Source organism: Protobothrops mucrosquamatus, unplaced genomic scaffold, assembly GCF_001527695.2.
Source record: "Protobothrops mucrosquamatus isolate PMUCROS unplaced genomic scaffold, P.Mucros_1.0 scaffold153, whole genome shotgun sequence".
Taxonomy (NCBI): Eukaryota; Metazoa; Chordata; class Lepidosauria; order Squamata; family Viperidae; genus Protobothrops; species Protobothrops mucrosquamatus.
This window is the reverse complement of record NW_015386517.1, coordinates 429,143-445,448: the sequence shown is the minus strand read 5'-3', so window position 1 is coordinate 445,448 and position 16,306 is coordinate 429,143. Positions and strand designations below refer to the sequence as shown.

General features: G+C 37.9%; 1 protein-coding gene across 1 annotated transcript in view; it reads right to left on the bottom strand.

The window, feature by feature from the left end:
* The window catches only part of MTHFD1 (methylenetetrahydrofolate dehydrogenase, cyclohydrolase and formyltetrahydrofolate synthetase 1), a 60,712-nt gene that overhangs the window by 27,410 nt on the left and 16,996 nt on the right, over positions 1–16,306 (bottom strand). Inside the window, exons 8-16 of the mRNA XM_015813325.1 lie at positions 15,434–15,545; positions 11,025–11,152; positions 8,735–8,832; positions 7,813–7,986; positions 7,170–7,306; positions 5,685–5,731; positions 4,061–4,168; positions 3,874–3,948; positions 2,161–2,263 (exon numbers count right to left, since the gene is read on the bottom strand). Of these exons, the coding sequence (XP_015668811.1) occupies positions 2,161–2,263; positions 3,874–3,948; positions 4,061–4,168; positions 5,685–5,731; positions 7,170–7,306; positions 7,813–7,986; positions 8,735–8,832; positions 11,025–11,152; positions 15,434–15,545 (982 nt within the window). The remainder of the gene's footprint in view (positions 1–2,160; positions 2,264–3,873; positions 3,949–4,060; positions 4,169–5,684; positions 5,732–7,169; positions 7,307–7,812; positions 7,987–8,734; positions 8,833–11,024; positions 11,153–15,433; positions 15,546–16,306) is intronic.

Below are 16,306 nucleotides of genomic sequence, written 5' to 3'. Positions count from 1 at the left end.
TAGTCGTAGGATAAAACAAAAATATCCATGTATATATTAAGAGTCACTCTTTTGAGATTATGTTTCATATCTCATTTACTAGGAAATTGTATGCAAATTAATTTCTCCTTGAAAACATTGGGAAAAAGTAAGCTAGCATAAGATTGAGAGCAAGTGTGGAAAGAACCATAATCTGTTCTCAGCATGATGCTGATTAATAGGCTACATTTGGAAAAAGTTTCATTGAACTGCAGAATGACATGCAGTTTTTGATGTATTGATACTGTAAGGATTAAATTACAACCTTGCATCTTTGCCTCTTCATAGTTAACTTCTACACAGAACTGCTTAAATTGTTTTTTCACAGACTATTCCAATATAAGAAAGCTTGAAAATGCTTTGGAAGAACAGCAGCCTGCTATTCATTAAAGAAGCTTGACCTTTTCAATATCCCAAAGCTTGAAAAAAAGATGCCACTGCTTTGGAATCACACTGGGTTTAATGAGTAGATTCATTAAAGGAGTGTTTCTCAACCATGTCATCTTTAAGATGCATGGACTTCAACTTCCAGAATTCTTAAGCCAGCCATGAAACACTACCATAAGGCATCGCCCTCATCATCACCACCACCATCATTATTTTTCATGCTCACAGAACCCCCCACCCCTCCAAAAAAACCAAGGGGCTTCCTTATTAAATAGCAGGCAAATACTTCACTCCCATGAGTGCAAATCTCTACTAGTTAAGATTAAAAACAAACCAACAAGAGTTTAATTACAAGATTCATCAAGAGCTATAAATTTGGCGGTAGAGATTCAAGAACACCTTGATTTTAATTTCTTATAATGTCTCTAACACATTGATCTGTGAAACAACAGCCTACAGAGACTCAAAAGTGGAATCACTTACTGTGACCCAACAGGAAGGCAGCTTACTAAAAGCCACCTCAAAACTAGGTCCAACCCTGAAGCTCCTCCACAGGAACAGCAAGACTGAGGAACAAGTCCAAAGAAGGAGCTCATGTAGAGTCCATAGCAGCCTCCTCTACTCTGCTGCAGAGAAAACTACTAATTGGATCAAATTTGCATAATTCCAATAGAAGAGAATATGTGTAGTTCAGGATTGAATTGTGGAGTTCTTGGTACTCTTCTGAGCTTGGCTGTTTGCTTGCAAATGTTTTATTACCCAACTAGGTAACATCATCAGTGCAGCACTGATGATGTTACCTAGATAGGTAATGAAACATCTGCAAGTAAACAGCCAAGCTCAGAGAGCACCAAGACCTCTATTTGCATAATTTTCTACCCCTTGTAGAATTGCACCACAGTACTGAAATTGTGGTCACAGCAAGGGAAGGTGAACTTGAGTGACAGTGACTGTCAAAGATACTGTAATTTTACATTACAAAAACAGCCCAATGAAGACTCAACGTGTTCAGAGAACAAAGGGTGCACACTGTTTGGGGACCTGAACAGGAATACGCCAAATAGTACCATTCTGCTGTAATAGTTCAACTTATGAGAAAGGCTATAAATGAATTTTCTGATGAATAATAAGTTAAGGAATGACTTACGGATATTTTAATGTTTTAATCTATCTGATAATGAAAGTTGTCCGAGCAGATTATATGTAAAACAACCAACCTCCTTAGTTATATGCCTTGAGCAAGATGGTTGTCAAAAGGCAAAGGGAGAATCATTTTGACCAGAAATCCAAATGGCCAACACATAATTCATACCAAGTGAAAATTTAGGGAACAATAGAATAGATAACACAATGAACTCATGCATTCCTGAGAATCACAAAATGCATAGCTCCTATTTCTGTGCTGGAATTAAGTTAAATGCAAATCTTCCCACCAATGCATAAAAAACATTTCCTACCCAAAATAGATAAATGGCATCGACAGTTCATTTATGGGGTAGGAAATAATGACTGAAATCAGCCCTGGAGAAAGAAATCCCTACTGCTGGCAATCCAGTTGCAAAAGCTTTCTCCAGGGCGAACACAATTTAATTATTAAATTGTCCAAAACTAAATGGATCTTAAAAATTAAGTGTGAAGGACTCAGCAGATATTTATTCCTTGCTTAGACTTTAATCTGTATCCCCATAGACAGAACCATCTTTCTTCCAAACAGCTTTTCTCCTTTTCTTCTGGAGGTTACTTGTGCTGCAATACCTCGTTGCCATGTTATGCTATCTGGATCGATATCCAATCTCACAAATTTGTTTATTTCATCATTTGTCAAAGTTGCTGGGTCCATTTTCATAATATGTAATCTCTGAGGAGGAAAGAAATGTGTGTGTGTGTGTGTGTGTGTGTGTGAGTGAGAGAGAGAGAGAGAGAGAGGGAGGGAGGGAGGGAGGGAGAGAGAGAGAAAGACATCGACAAGTTACAGGAAATTAGTCTCTAAGCAAAGTAATTAAAAAACCTTTTTTAGAAGTATCATAAAGGGATGCAGCTGGAATGCAAAACCTATCTGGAAGTCTTAAAAGTAGAATTCAATAATTGTCTTTAGTGCAATTATTCACTAAAAACAGCAGCAATTTTAAAATTCCTTCATAGGGTCAATGAGCAGAATTCTCGATTTTTATTTTGCTCCCTCAATATCAGCAAAATACACAGGCAGAAAAAAACCACCCTCCCCTAAAATGCTTTCACGGAATGCAAGTGTCTTGTACTGTCCATAACACAGTGCAAAGATAAAAGAAGAAAAGCTACAACAATGGAACCCAATCTGAATACCCAAAAGTCTTGCATAGAACCTCCTAAGTTGTTATCAAATTGTAGCTTTTAATGAGAGAAAGGGGGAAAATGATAAAATAGGTGACTGGAGAGTAATTGCATTAACCATATTTATTTTAATGAAATGCAAACAAAATTAAATCAGTTTTAGTTTTTGACTTGCCCACCAATTATGTTTTATAGAACTATGCCCAGCATGCCATTTAAAGGCCAAATGCACCCTTCGCTCAGGAAAGGATGTGTATCCCTGGGCTAAGCATCCAGAAAAGGTCAGGGCTGTATCCATGCATCTATCACATCTGGTTTAGATCATGCCATATTCAAGCCCAGAATCATTGCTCATCAATACTATGTGGGTACTGGTAGCAATCTTTGGCCGCTTATGATGGGTAACTGGAATGGGGAAGTCATCATTATCAATTTCTCAATTAGAACTTGGAGGAACAGTATGATGAGAAATTGGCAGCACTGGGAAAAATAGTATTATAGTTTCCCAGGCAACTACAATATATGCAAAACTGAAATAAACTCTTGGAAATACCTGATGGATAAAATATAGGGTCATCCTTGTAAAGTTTGGTTTTGTATTAAATCAGTGTTACTCTCTGATATGAGTTATGATCGTTTAACACAGCTTTGCCTTTGTCTCATACTTTGGGAAGACCCTATTCTGCCTGAAGGAAGACATAGTAAACTAGGCCACATTTGTCTGTATGTAAAAAGATAAAAAACTGAATTATTTCAACAGAGGCTCGGGTATTCCTTTGAAGGAAACAAAGTGAAAATATTGCTACGATTATTCAAAAAGCCTCTGAAAGTGATGCATATTCCTTTCTAATTTATTATATTTTTATATTAACTTGCCTATATTTAAAGAGAAAATAATGTATTAAAATTTTGAATCTGTGCAATGTCCAGTGCTCCTAAGCCCCTTTTGGACAAAGCTGGTAGCAATATAACATCAGATTTAAAAAGGGTCACAGAGAAAAATACCTGTATATATTCAAAAGTTGGTAGGGATCAGATTTAATTGGAAGGTAATGGGACAAACTACTGACATTTGCTCTCTATATTAAATTCTACACTTGCGAGCATTGAGGATAGTTTGAGAAGTATAAACAAGATGGGGATTACAAGCAAGCTCACCTGTAGTCTCCGAATCTGGACATCAGAGAAATTCCTAATACCGTCAACTAAAGGAACCAACCGTGAATAGAGTGCCTTAAAGAACAAAGCATGTAATTAAGGAGATATCAGCACACAATAAATCTCAGCCAAACAGACTAAGGACAAAGCACCCTAGAACAGAAAGTCATTAATTGCATCAAATTACCTGATCAGACTGTGAAGCCTCATGGAAGATGCGGGCATCAATAGCAGCAGCAACCAGGTTATTGGCAGCAGTAATAGCATGGATGTCACCCGTGAGATGGAGATTAAACTGCAGAGAAAAAGAAAGCATGGAAAATATCCCAACCGTTATTTCAAACCTTTGACTAAATCTAATTAAACCCCCAGATCAAGGCTACAAGATTCAGTGCCATTCTAGAGGCATGGCAGAGGGTAGTTCTTCTACCAGAGTGAATGCCTTCTCAGAGAAAAAGAGAGGCCCTCTCCTACATTTTTTTTTTTGCAGAACTTTCTGAAGGGAGAAAAATAATTTTCTCTCTTCCCACTGCACAATTTTCCCACCCTAGCATGATATCCCATCATCAGTTGCTTCAAAGTTACTGAGAAGTATTCATTCATTCATTCATTCAATTTCTATAGCCATCCATCTCACTCAATGAATCTGAGCAGCTTACAATTCAAAAACTATTACTATTAAGACACTAAACATTTTAAAATGATAAAACACAATGAAATTGTTGCCACCAAAACTTATGCCAACCTCTCAAGAAACTGGCAGGAAATTCTTGTGGTTGTTATTGAAGACATCTGGAGTTTGATTAGTTAGGAACAGATAATGCATGAAGAGAATTTGTTATAAATTTGGCTTCTCCCCTAAACCAGCAGGCATGGCAAGATTTCTTTTTATTGTCATTGCTAGGAGGCAGATAGCTTTCTTTTCCATCAATTTTCCCAGGGTTGTCCTCAAGGTACAGTCAAAGAAATTGAGAAGATGATTGTGATGGTGGTGTTGAAGCATATCCCAATGTACATGAAAGCAGGCAGAAAACTTCAATCACACGATGATGGCCACCCTCTTGACTTTTGAGACCACACCCTGCAGATACTCCCTGAATCTGCCTAATTTTCTAAGTCAGGTGCCTTGTGACAGCCAATTCTATAAGTGTGTTTCAATGTACAAGGAATTACTTTCTCTTTGATATGCCAGACCAGTTTACTTGACTTGCCACACTTTAAGTGGCAAGTGTTTCAAAATGTTAGTGCTTTATAAAGTGAGGATTACTGCAATTCCTTAACTTGTGGTCCAAGTGTTTAGGACGAAAAGATCTTCAATGTTATAATTTACAATACATCTAATATAAAAGGCATTTATCTAATAAGCCTCAAAATTGTTCATCTACAGCGAGGCTGATATATGAGGAAAATGTAATTTGTTCCACATGTTTAAACAAACTAATTTAATTTCTAATATCTGAACACACACAGAGACTGGAACAATTATCCAGATTGCACATTTCTCTAAATTTTAAATCAGTTCAAAATGCATCAGTTCAAAAATGATGTTCATAGTCGAATGGATTTACAATTAAATGCATGCAGAACTGACAAGGACTGGAAATAATATCTATCCCCAAGCTAAAAGTCTATGACTATTGGGAATCATACGTCAGGATCAAACCACACAGGTTCTCTACATGTAATATCAGGGAAAAGAACTCCCATCACTTTAAATTTCTGAACATGTATGGTAGATCTTGACATCCTGGAACACATATATGAGAAATACACACCCAGTGTATTTATAAAGGAATAAATTTGAAGTTCACCTCTTCCATAGGAATAACCTGAGAATAGCCACCTCCAGCTGCGCCACCTATATAATGGGGAAGATGAAACATAATGCCATGCATTAAATTGTGAATATTAAACAATTTAACATCTATTCATTGGAAGAAAAAAAACCCTACTTATTTTAAAACTGATGCATTACCCTTAGCAAGGACCAAAGTTCAGTGATCATACCCTCCTGCATTCTATTACGGTAACAGTAATGAAAATAGGTCAAATACTTGTCTATAATCTACTTAATATCACCAGGGCTAAAACATTACACTTAAATGATGATTAGGGGACTGGAAGCTAAAACATATAAGGAACGGTTGCTGGAATTGGGTATGTCTAGTTTAATGAAGAGAAGGACGAGGGGGGACATGATAGCAGTGTTCCAATATCTCAGGGGCTGCCACAAAGAAGATGGAGTCAAGCTATTTTCCAAAGCACCTGAAGGCAGGACAAGATGCAACAGATAGAAACTAACCAAAAGAGAGAAGCAACCTAGAACTAAGGAGAAATTTCCTGACAGAACAATTAATCAGTGGAACAACCTGCCTCCAGAAGCTGTGACTACTCCAACACTGGAAGTTTTTAAGAAGAGACCGGACAACCATTTGTCTGAAATGGGATAGGGTTTCCTGCCTGAGCAGGGGGTTGGACTAGATGACCTCCAAGGTACCTTCCAACCCCATTATTATTATTATTATTATTATTATTATTATTATTATTATTATTATTATTATTATTATTATTATTATTAGGGTATTATCATGATGGTGAAAATTCTACAGATGTTTCTGCTGGTATCCTCTACTTGTGCATTCTAGCCAACTTTTTACAGATAGTCCTCATTTAGCAATCACAATTGGGACTAGTAACTTGGTTAAGTTACTGTTAAGTGGTCATTAAGTGAAACTGTGACTGCGCCTATGATCTTCCTTCAGCTTTCCTTTGCTTTACAGACCTGTGAAGGTCTTAAAAGTTGTAAGGTTATTTTTTTCTATCAGCATTGTAATTGAATGGTTGCTAAAAGATGCAGTCATTAAATAAGGATTATCAATATTTCTCTTTGAGCCTGCCAAAGTTTATACAACCAGCAAAATAAAAGTAAGCAAACTTTTTGCTTGGAGTTTACTAAAGACTAGAGATTATTAGGACAAATGTTTCCTTGGGGAGGGGAGGGGAGTAAACAAACCAAATCTACTGATCTGTAGCAACACACGATATCAGAGAGACTAGGTTGAATACGTTTCCTGTTTGCTTCTGAGTAGGACAACAACTTGATCTTTCTTCATCCTACCAATTAACCTCATAGCACAATGCCATATTGCAATGACTATCCAGAAACACAGGTCAAGGTTTTCTTATCAAATGCTAGTTGCTTCAGATGAGATGGCTTGGACTGAATTTGGATCAACTGTGTACAACTGGCAAGCTACAGCTTTGCTTCTGGTAATGAAATGTACATGTAAAGGTACCTTTAATTCCAAAAGTCGGCCCTTGAGAAGGTTGACGAACACATGCAAAGGCATTCTGACCAAGGTGCGCACCCAAAGCTTGAACCAGCCCTACGGTTGTAGTACTCTTCCCTTCCCCCAGTGGTGTGGGAGTTATGCTAGAAAAAAGAATAAGAATAAGAACACTTCTAAAAAACAGATAAAAGCCCAGATCATCTCATTACAATATGTAGCAATATATTCAGGGAGAGCAACTTGGCCACTAAAAGGCTTTTTTGTACACGCTTAGTTTAAAGGGACAGGACATTTTCTGTAATGGTATAATTATGAATGGGGATTCTCCTGGCTCCTTCTCAACATTTTGGGAAAACTTCCATTGATTTATCTTCAGATTGTATTGTGGGGTTGACAAATTGATAATTTTTATATTTGTCTCCTAGGGGCCCAGTTTCACCCTTGGAATACACCAGTGCTATGCTTTGGTGTATTTTAAAACTATGTTAGCCTTTTCAGACATTTTTCTAAATACTTTAAATGACTGTAAATGCTTTTACAGACTTTTCATGGGGAGCTGCTATTCTTTCCCAAAGTCGATTGAAACAAAAAAAAACCCCAAAAACCTTGCTAGCTTACCAGGGTGCAGAAACAACTTAAGGCAACTTACCCTGTTACTACAATGTATTTTCCATCTGGTTGATCTTTGAGTCGTTTCAGTGTTGACAGTGAGATTTTGGCTTTGCATTGACCATACAACTCTACTTCATCTGAAATCAGGCCAATTTCTCTGGCCAGCTCATCAATGGGCTTAGGAGTACATGACCGTGAAACTTCGATGTCGCTGAAAAACAACAGTTATATTGAGAAAGGAGAAGACAGCATTTCTAATCTCTTATTAAATATTAGTAATATACAACTCACACCTAAGTGTGGCCTTTCTCTTGGGACCTGGAAAGGGCAGGCTCTCTGAATGCTCTTCTATGTGAAAACTTTCCCAAAGCTTGGCAACTAATATAGCAGGAAGAAGGATGGGCCAAAATCCTTCTCCTGGATATGCTTGCTTTCCTACACATTTCAACAAATAAGTCCAGCTTTCTGCAGTCCACAACTACTCCTACTTTCCGCAGTCCTGCAATCCACAACTACTCATCTTCCAAATCTCAATAGCCATATAAACAGCAGTGGCAACTGAAGTACAAAAATGCATTTAGGAAAAACATGAGGCCACATACAAAACCCAGAACCAAAACCCAAAGAGAGCTGACATTCCTAGAACTTTCCAGTGTTTGAGAGTTTGTTGGCTAAGAGATAAGAAAATAGGCACAGAATAGAGTGCTTTGAAGGAGGCATAAGAAAGGCATGATATGAAAAGAAACATTCCATGTTGTAAAACACTATTACAAGTCCACTTGAATGTGCTATTGCTTTTACTTTCCCTGCTGTCCATTTTCTTTATACCAGCAGAAACTCCAATAGAGGCTATAAAAAAAGTTTTCTCCTGCTCTCTGTCTCACTGGGACACAGCAAGTCACAAATACAGGCTTCCATTCATTCCCTTTCTAGACTAATTTTTATTACTTCTTTCTTACCTTGGAACAGGAGTTACAGGAGTGAGCAGGCTATAATGGATATTCCACTTGCCAGGTTGGTACTTCTCAAGAAAACGTTGAGCACTTTCTACTGTACTCTGAATTGGTGTTTTAAAAAAGAAAATAAAAGTCAATTACTGTAACTAATACTCTATCTGTTTTGCCTTGCTTAGAAAATTTAGGTTACACAATATAATCTGCAAAGGGCAGGAAACAGCTCTATATCCTTTAAAGACAGAATTAGATAAATATAAGTGTACCTCATTTGCATTTTTGGTGTACAATTTATATTTACTCTTCAGAAACCTCCTTGTACATAACTTCCTAAACACTTTAATACACATCAAGATTCTATCCATGTTTCTTGTCCAGGGCTTTAATTTGCTGTGATATACATTGCAAAGTGGCCTTGTTGCCTTTTTTTCTCAATTTAACCCAAACTTTCGTAGCTGGTGCCCTCCAGATGTGTTACAGTGGCAACTTTTAAGAAGACTGCTGGTGCCCTGTGATAGGTGGGCATTATAGCAGGTTAGTATATGTTTTATATTTGAAAAATAAATAACTCTGGAAGGCACCAGTTTAATATAAGTGCTTTTTATTGTTTATCCGAGGTACAATTGGTTAGATTATTCACTGTTTCTATTTTCTTTTAATATTATTATTGCATTGAACCTCTGGATTCAAATTCTTATTCAGTCTCAAAACTCCCTGAGTAACTTTAGGTCAGTCAAACACACCCAAAAAACCAAACATATTCAAAAGATGGCTTGTAAATAAAACGAGCAGAGAAAATATTCTGCATTTTGCTTATAACCTGGGAAGAAAAAGAGGAGTAATAATAATTATTAAAACTTTATTGAAATGCCTTTAATTATTGTTTAAGAAAAGCATAAAATAGAGAGTATTTTTTTCAATTGTTGCAACAAAAGCACAGAAGAGGGGGGGGGAAGGCAAAAGTGGGAACAATTTTTAGCTTCCCCATTGATTTTGATTGTGGAAGCCAGCAGAGAATGTCAGAATGTCAGAAAGCTGCAGCTTACTGTGATGTCATTATCACAAGCCAGGCATCAGGTGCTTTATCCAATCATGTGGCATAAAACTGAATGCTTTATTGTAATCAATCAAGCTACATACAAGCTGGTCTTCCTTCTCTTTCAATTTTCCAAAATTATCTTGGCTGTATACGTGAAAAGTGTTGAGCAGCAATTCTATTTCAGATGTGTTTTTCCATACAGGTTCTCCACTTAAACACCATCACCATTGGCAAAATCACAATCAGTCAATTGCAAAAGGCAGCTTTACTTGAACAGCTTACATCCTGAGATGATACCTTTAACATCACAAACAACCATATCTGCCTATCCCAGGTCCCTGGGAGAGACTTAATAGGGAGACAAAAATGCAAAATCCAGCCTGAACATCTGGCTGATTGTGCAATGAACCATAATTTTCCTTCTTTCTAGGTGATATTGCTTGATCAGGTATTATTTAGTCTTCGTGTTTTTTAACTTTTCTTCCATCCATTCTAGCTTGCTTGCATCTGATCTTTAGCATGTTGTCTTATTTTCCAGCCTGATCATCATTTTGGTGATGCCCCATTTGGCTTTTTTTCTTGTTTGTTAATTTTACATCCAAGGTATTCAATTATAACTGCAGCAGTGCTGTACATTAATTGGTTTGTTTATTTCTGATTCTGAATGTTGTCCTTTCCAGAGCTGGTGCACTCTTTTCAAATACCCTTTTCTCACTGGATTTGCTTTGTAATAGCAGATCATTATTTCTTTGTTTTCAGTGTTTGCATTTTGCAATGGGTAACAACTTTTCTTCCAGTAGTCCTTCAGCTGCTGGCACTGAGTCCTATTGCCTATTTATCACCAGATGTCCAGAAAGTCCAACACCTACTATGGTCCTTCTTGACCTGGGTGACGACCCATCCAAAAAAGGTTTTTATAAATTGTGTCTCACCATATCATTTATGGGAGAGATACTCTTCATCTAGCTCCTCTGAGACTTGTGCAGTATAGCCAAAACTCTGGCAAAGCTCTCATCCTCCTTGGAGTATGCAAGCCCTCCCCAACCATGTCAAGTTAATGGAGGATTATTATTATCCCTAATTATACTGCATGTAGAATCTTATGAGACAGATTGGCCATGATCTAAAGATATTCTGGGAAAACTAGAGGATTTAAAGCTGTATGGGATAAAACGGAGAGCACTGCTAGGCATCTGTACTACACAGAAACTCAGCGGAAAGTAAAAAAAAGGCTCTTCCCCAAAGTGAGGTACTCACCTGCATCAGCATTGCAACTGTCATTGGTCCAACCCCACCGGGCACAGGGGTGATATAGGCTGCTCTCTCCTTTGCTGAAGCATAAGCAACATCTCCAACAACTCTTTTCCCACTGGCCTTTGTGTTATCTGTGAAGGAGAGATAAGAACACACTGGAGGAAAAACAATACTCTCAAAACATATCAATCCTATGAGAGGCAACAGAAAATAAAGCTCCAGGTTAGCTCGCAGTGACAAAATATTCATGTACACCAATATTGGTCTTGGCATTGCTGAGTTAACACATTCTCAGCTAGTTCTCCTCTTTGAAATTTGTTTAAAAACTGCTTTGTTAGCATGCTTGTGAATAAACATGACTGATCCAGGCTTGAGGGCAGAAGAATTCTGGAAAACAATAGCTTTCTTCAAGAAGCATGATTTGCTCGCAATGTCATGCATGTCTCACAATTGCAAATGGTGATACTTAGGTATCTGCCAGAAAACTAAGTTTCCAGATTAGTGAAGGAAGGAAGATAACAATAGCATTTAGACTTATATATATCACTTCACGGTGCTTTTAGAACCCTCTCTAAGCAGTTTACAGAGTCAGCCTATTGTCCCCAACAATCTGGGTCCTTCATTTTACCGACCTCGGAAGGATGGAAGGCTGAGGATACCTTGAGTCACTGAGACTCGAACTGCTGAACTGCTGGCAGCCGGCAGTCAGCAGAAGTGGCTTGCAGTACTGCATTCTAACCACTGTGCCACCACAGGAGAGGAACAATAATCCTGCTCCAATATGGTGGAATTGGCATTTCAAAATAATGTTTAACTCAAGATTTCAGCACATTTACTAAAGGCACTTTTTCATCAGGTTTTCAAAAGGAACTTTTTAGTTTTGGCAATACAGTATAGAAAGTAACTTTTGCATTTATTAAAAACATCTTTACTGCTTCAGGCAACTGGGGGCAGCTGCTTGGAGGATTAGCTGTTTTGTTATTGCACTAAGCTGGAAAGAAATACTCTTGACACTTTACTTGCTCCATCAGTTGCTCAAGAACAAAGGTGAGAATAGAAAAAAAATAGAAATACGTGTCCCAGAATACGTTGCAGGATCCAATCTGGGTTAGTCACTGGGACCAGAGGTTTAGTCTTCCGAGCTTTTGGACTCGTCCTGGAGCCCATTCCAGTAGAGAAAAGGATGGGCTCCAGATGAGTCCGAAAGCTCAGAAGACTAAATCTTTGGTCCCAACCCAGATTGGATCCTACAAAAAAATATTGCACAGCAGGGAGCAACATTTCTTTACTGCACGTTACAAAAACATATAATGAAATGTATGTTTAGTAAGGCCACGCTTGGAATACTGCATCCAGTTTTGGTCACCACGATGTAAAAAAGATGTTGAGACTCTAGAAAGAGTAGAGAGAAGAGCAACAAAGATGATTAGGGGACTGGAGGCTAAAACATATAAGGAACGGTTGCTGGAATTGGGTATGTCTAGTTTAATGAAGAGAAGGACTGGGGTGACATGATAGCAGTGCTCTAATATCTCAGGGGTTGCCACAAAGAAGAGGGAGTCAAGCTATTTTCCAAAGCGCCTGAAGGCAGGACAAGAAGCAATGGGTGGAAACTAATCAAGGAGAGAAGCAACCTAGAATTAAGGAGAAACTTCCTGACAGTTAGAACAATTAACCAATGGAACAACCTTCCTCCAGAAGCTGTGAATGCTCCAACACTGGAAGTTTTTAAGAAGAGACTGGACAGCCGTTTGTCTGAAATGGTGTAGGGTTCCTGCCTGAGCAGGGGGTCGGACTCGATGACCTCCAAGGTCCCTTCCAATTATTATTATTATTATTATTATTATTATTATTATTATTATTATTATTATCATCATCATCATCATCATCATCATCATCATCATCATCCTGGATTCCACAGGATTCTTGGATTTCATTTAAGGAAAGAAAAAGAATAAAAATTAGAAACAAGTCTCTAATGGCCAGGCAAATTAAAATGTTGGAGGCGGTTTTCTTCTTTCTTAGAAGCTAGTTAGCAGAAAACTAAAGCATGTTACTCTTAAAAAAAGAAGAAGACACAAATGCATACTGACTGTTCAATAAATAGATTTTAATATTATCATAATTTCATTCCAGATCTATGTAAACGACTTCATCCCAAAGCACCTTTTCTACTGTTTTTAATTATGGTTTTAATCCTGGCATGGGGTTCTCTTATATGGCTACCTCAATAAGCCATCGAACAAAAGGCTGTAAATAATTATAGCTGCCTCTTGAAGCTTCACAAAAGTAGCCTGGGTCTCCATAGCAGCAGTTATCAAACTAATGGCAGGATTTAATGGGAGCCTCAATTTTCTCATAACCAGGTTGCTAGCTGCTTGCCACATTCTGCCTGTCAGCATCACTCCCATCAAAACACTTTCCTTTGGCATCAAGTTATTGCCAGAACGTTGAGGGCCGAAAGGTACAGCAAACTGTCCTTAGGAAGTCTGAAGTAGACCTCAGGTAAATGCTTTGTGCCCCAGGGAGTGAAGAGAGCCTACATCAGGGGTAGTCAACCTTGGCTCTTTTATGACTCGTGGACTTCAACTCCCAGAATTCCTGAGCCAGCACAGCTGGCTCAGGAATTCTGGGAGTTGAAGTCCACGAGTCATAAAAGAGCCAAGGTTGACTACCCCTGGCCTACATCTTCATTCATTCTGGGGCTTGAAGATGGTCTGAGGAACCAATGTGCACTTTTTTTAAAAAAAAAAAAATCTACACATCTTAAAGCTGCCAAATTTGAGAAAGACTGACTAAAACTCACATCCTCCTCAAAAATGGGTAAAACATTTTGGCTTGCTGAGTTCCTGATGTTCCCTGAGCACTTTCTTTTTACAGATGTTTTTATTATCAGGCTGTGTATCATCACAGAGACACATGTGTGGCCCATGAGCCTTAGCTTACTGCAAGCTCAAATTCAACATCTCTCCCCTCCCTCCATGTGGGAATGAGCCAACTGGGGTGTTCTTGAGAAATGACTCAGCTACCTAGTGTTGTACCTTATGTGCTTTTTTAAAATCTTCAAAAACAGACGATGAAGTGAGCCACAATTGCCAAGAAACACGAAGAAAATGAGCATCTTTATTTAACCCTTTGATTAGTTAAGTGCAATTAACGATAGATCACTTATAAAATCAACCTTTCTTGAAGTGCAGCAAGTAGGAGGATAGCAACTGTTTGACAGGTGTGACTAACCCTCTTAGTTTCTTAAACTGGAGAGCAGATGGGTAGAGAAGCCCCACTTTACTAAAGAGGAACCTTATGCAACCAATCTCTGGTTTGTTAATTAATTTCTCAGTAAGGAAGTAATGGTTTCATCCAAAATCCTAGCGAGGCCGTCTATCCAACTGAACAAGTCCTAGGCTAAAAGTTATTCATGGTTTGTTTGGTTTTGGCTTACTACTGTGAACCATGATATATGGCTTGTTTAGTGCATTGTCTAAGCTTAGCCAAATCTGAATTTTTCAACAAACCATTTGTGAATATAGCTGCAGAGTTCCTTGGAGAAAGGGCAGGGTATAAAAATCACAAATAGAAACAATACAGGAGGCTGTTTGTTCTTCCTTGGATTCCATTATGTGATGATACAGAAAAGATTAATATACATTCATTCCTAGCATTGCCCTTCCCTCAGTTTCCTCCATGTCTGTCTGTCTATCTATCTCCATCTACACACACACACACACACTTTGAGCTATCAGAAGACAGATGGACAGACAGACAGACAGGTACTCTTCTGGAAGAGCTGGGCTGCAGTTTTCATCTTTTTAAATAACTGTTATTTAGAAGAAGGGTGCCATGAAGCTGCCTTCGTTGCTTGTATTGTTACTACTACACTGATGTTGGAATTCCTTTAGGGATTATATTCTGTATGTAAAATGCTTTATGTAGCCACAGAGATAGAGGGTCTGGCAACCTGGTAGCTTTTGGATATTTCTGATTACTTCTTACATAAAATCTGATCCATCTGGAGTTCAGAATACTTCCAAAGTCTGGAAGGCACACCATTGCTATGCCTGACCTAGTATTTCTATATTTGACTGGGAAACAACAAATTGAACACTGCAGGGAAATTATTAGGACGAACTGCCAATATAGCAATCTCCACCTGTAAGAATCAAAAGGCTATATATTAAACATCACTGTCTTCAATTTTCTATAGCATAATTTTATTTCCTCTTCATTTTTTAATCCCTAATCTCTCCATCCCTCCAAAAGACTTAAGACAGTGGGATCTACTTCCAAATTAAGATCTTTAATTGGCTGACTGAACCACTACTGAATTTTTCTTCCACCTAGATTCACATACACTTCTATGCTAATTAACATATGTTTATTAACAGTTTTTCAAAGTCATTTTTCAACATTACCTGGAATGTGATTGATTCCACAGTCGATCACTACTGAACCTGGTTTTATCCATTCACCTTTTACCATCTCAGCTTTGCCAGCTGCAACCACCAAGATATCTGCTTTACTGACCTGCAAGCACAATTTGTATTAACCTAGTTCCATAAAGAAACTTGGCCATTAAATTTGGTTTCTTTCTTTCCTGCTATGCCTCCCCCACTTTAAAGTGATTTATCTATTTAACAAAGTCCTAAAATATGAATATGTCCTTTTGGTTAATTAAAATAGGAATATATATATATGTTTGTACTGAGCAGCATGTGGCCCCCTTCTCAGAAATAATTTTCCCAACATTTTGCAATTATCAGATATTCTGCCTATCAGCAAGAGTTCATCTTTTAGAACACATATGTAAATCAACAAAGTGCATTCCCTTCCTGTCTAAAAAATTATAGCATACCAGGTAGAACCCTTGAATATTGTTTTTGACAGGCTAACTTTCCATAAATAAGGAACCATGACAGAAGGTTTATTTTTCAACTCCTCATATCCAGTTATGAAATGGTACCATTCTAAATTAAACCATTAGCAGATACTTAGACATAGCATATGACACATTCTATGACTATACATGGTTCCCCCCCCCCCAAATTCTGTAGTTCTTTGACTAGAGAGCTTAACAATTGTTCATATAAAACTGGCTCCTTGGGAATCTGCAAAGACCAACAAACATGGTTATATTTGTTTTTCGCAGACTCTTCCTGTTTCTAAGTTGAGCCACAAAGTCACTATCCAAATATAAAGTATTAATTTGGGTCAAGTACCTTCTTGAACATGGCCCTAAAGAAGCATTCCAATATTGCAAAGTGAGGTCTGCTACTTCCCAGTATTCT